The 1812-nt window shown below is 40.7% G+C and overlaps 1 protein-coding gene across 1 annotated transcript in view; it reads left to right on the top strand.

The window, feature by feature from the left end:
* The window catches only part of LOC108490004, a 6983-nt gene extending 6236 nt beyond the window's left edge, over positions 1-747 (top strand). The window contains 1 exon segment of the mRNA XM_017798371.2: positions 706-747. Within this exon segment, the coding sequence (XP_017653860.1) occupies positions 706-747 (42 nt within the window).
* Positions 748-1812: the final 1065 nt, after the last annotated feature.

Raw genomic sequence — 1812 nt, forward strand, 5'->3', positions numbered from 1 at the left:
AAGTTTTATGGCCGAGACATCTGGCTTGCCGATAAGTAAGTTTTATGGCCGAGACATCTGGCTTGCCGATAAGTAAGTTTTATGGCCGAGACATCTGGCTTGCCGATAAGTAAGTTTTATGGCCGAGACATCTGGCTTGCCGATAAGTAAGTTTTATGGCCGAGACATCTGGCTTGCCGATAAGTAAGTTTTATGGCCGAGACATCTGGCTTGCCGATAAGTAAGTTTTATGGCCGAGACATCTGGCTTGCCGATAAGTAAGTTTTATGGCCGAGACATCTGGTTTACTGATAAGTAAGTTTCATGGCCGAGACATCTCCAACTCACTGATAAATAAGTTTTATGGTTGAGACATCTGGCTTAGTGATAAGTAAGCTCCCCGCTCTCCCTGTAGCATTTTGTAATAGTTTAAACTAACCAATAACCACGTTTCTGCTTCTGTATCTCGCTTCTGCTCTATAAAAGTTCCACAAACCTGACCTGAGGCGCGCAAGTCCTCCGAGGAGACTCTGTGCCCACAGGTACCTGTGTATAAATAAACCTCTTGCTGTTGCAACCCGAAGGCTGACTTGTCCTCAGTGGTTTCACTCTTACAAGATGCCAGACCTTGTGGCTAGAACTCACATTTACTAGGCAAGCACTTTAACACTGATCTATGTTCTTAGCCCTGTTAATTTTTTGTTTGCTATTATTTTTGGTTTTTAGATGAAGTCTTTTGCTAGGTTGGCCAGACTGGCCTTCAACTAATGAACTCAAGTGATCGTCCCACCTTAGCCTCCTGCAAATCTAGGACTAGAAGCATGCACCACCATATCTGGCAGCACAAATTTTTAATTATAAAAAGTTTAAAAAGATATATGATAACTTAGTTATATAAATTGTTTCTATATTAAACACTGGACCAAAGGAAAGAGGGAAAAAAGTATTCTTTAAGATATGTTCCTAGGTCAGGTGTGGTAGTGGCACACACTTTAATCCCAGTACACGAGAGGCACAGGCAGACAGATCTCTGAGTTTGAGGCTAGTCTGGTATACATAGCAAGTTCCAGGCCAGTCAGAAATGGTGAGACTCTGTCTCAGAAAACAACAACAAAATGATTTATGCCTAAACTTCTTAATTCCCTATCTAATATGCATTGGAAGAAAAATCCATAATGTTTAAAAAGTAGTTTGTTAACACTTCTTACATGATGAGCTCTCTCTCTCTCTCTCTCTCTCTCTCTCTCTCTCTCTCTCTCCCCGCTCTCTGAATTTATATTCCATATAGGAGTATGTTACAACTGGTATGATACCTAGAAATAGAAGATAGAGAAGAAAAGCAATAGAGAAGGCCAAAGTCAGAACAATAAAACCTGTATTTAAGTATAGTTAAGTATAGTAAGGAGAAAGAAGTAGTAAGAAAGGTAATGGGACTGGCTGAAGAGCAGAAGATTGAACAATGATCTGGAAGCTGAAGGAGAAGAGTTTAAGATCAGAGAGTGCTCCACATCATCCAGTGCTGCTGAGTAGCCCAGCAGTGTGGTGACGAGGCTCAAGACCAAGACAACACAGGCAGTTGGTCTATATCTGTGTATATTCGTTGAGATGCCCTGGATTGTCTTGAAGTTGTTTCTTTCTTTCTTTTTTTTTTTTTTTTTTAGTTTTTTTTTTTTTCTCAGTGAGACAGCTCGTTTATTCAGCAGGGGTCAGGGAAAAATATAGGATGAAGATGGCAGCCAAAGCTTTACCTGATAAGTATGCTTTATTTGCCTGTGGTAGAGAGATCCTATCATGTAGAAAGGGAAGGGGAGATGGGGTAGCTGTAGTGCAATG

The sequence above is a fragment of the Nannospalax galili genome, unplaced genomic scaffold (assembly GCF_000622305.1).
Source record: "Nannospalax galili isolate Female #2095 unplaced genomic scaffold, S.galili_v1.0 scaffold576, whole genome shotgun sequence".
Lineage (NCBI taxonomy): Eukaryota > Metazoa > Chordata > Mammalia > Rodentia > Spalacidae > Nannospalax > Nannospalax galili.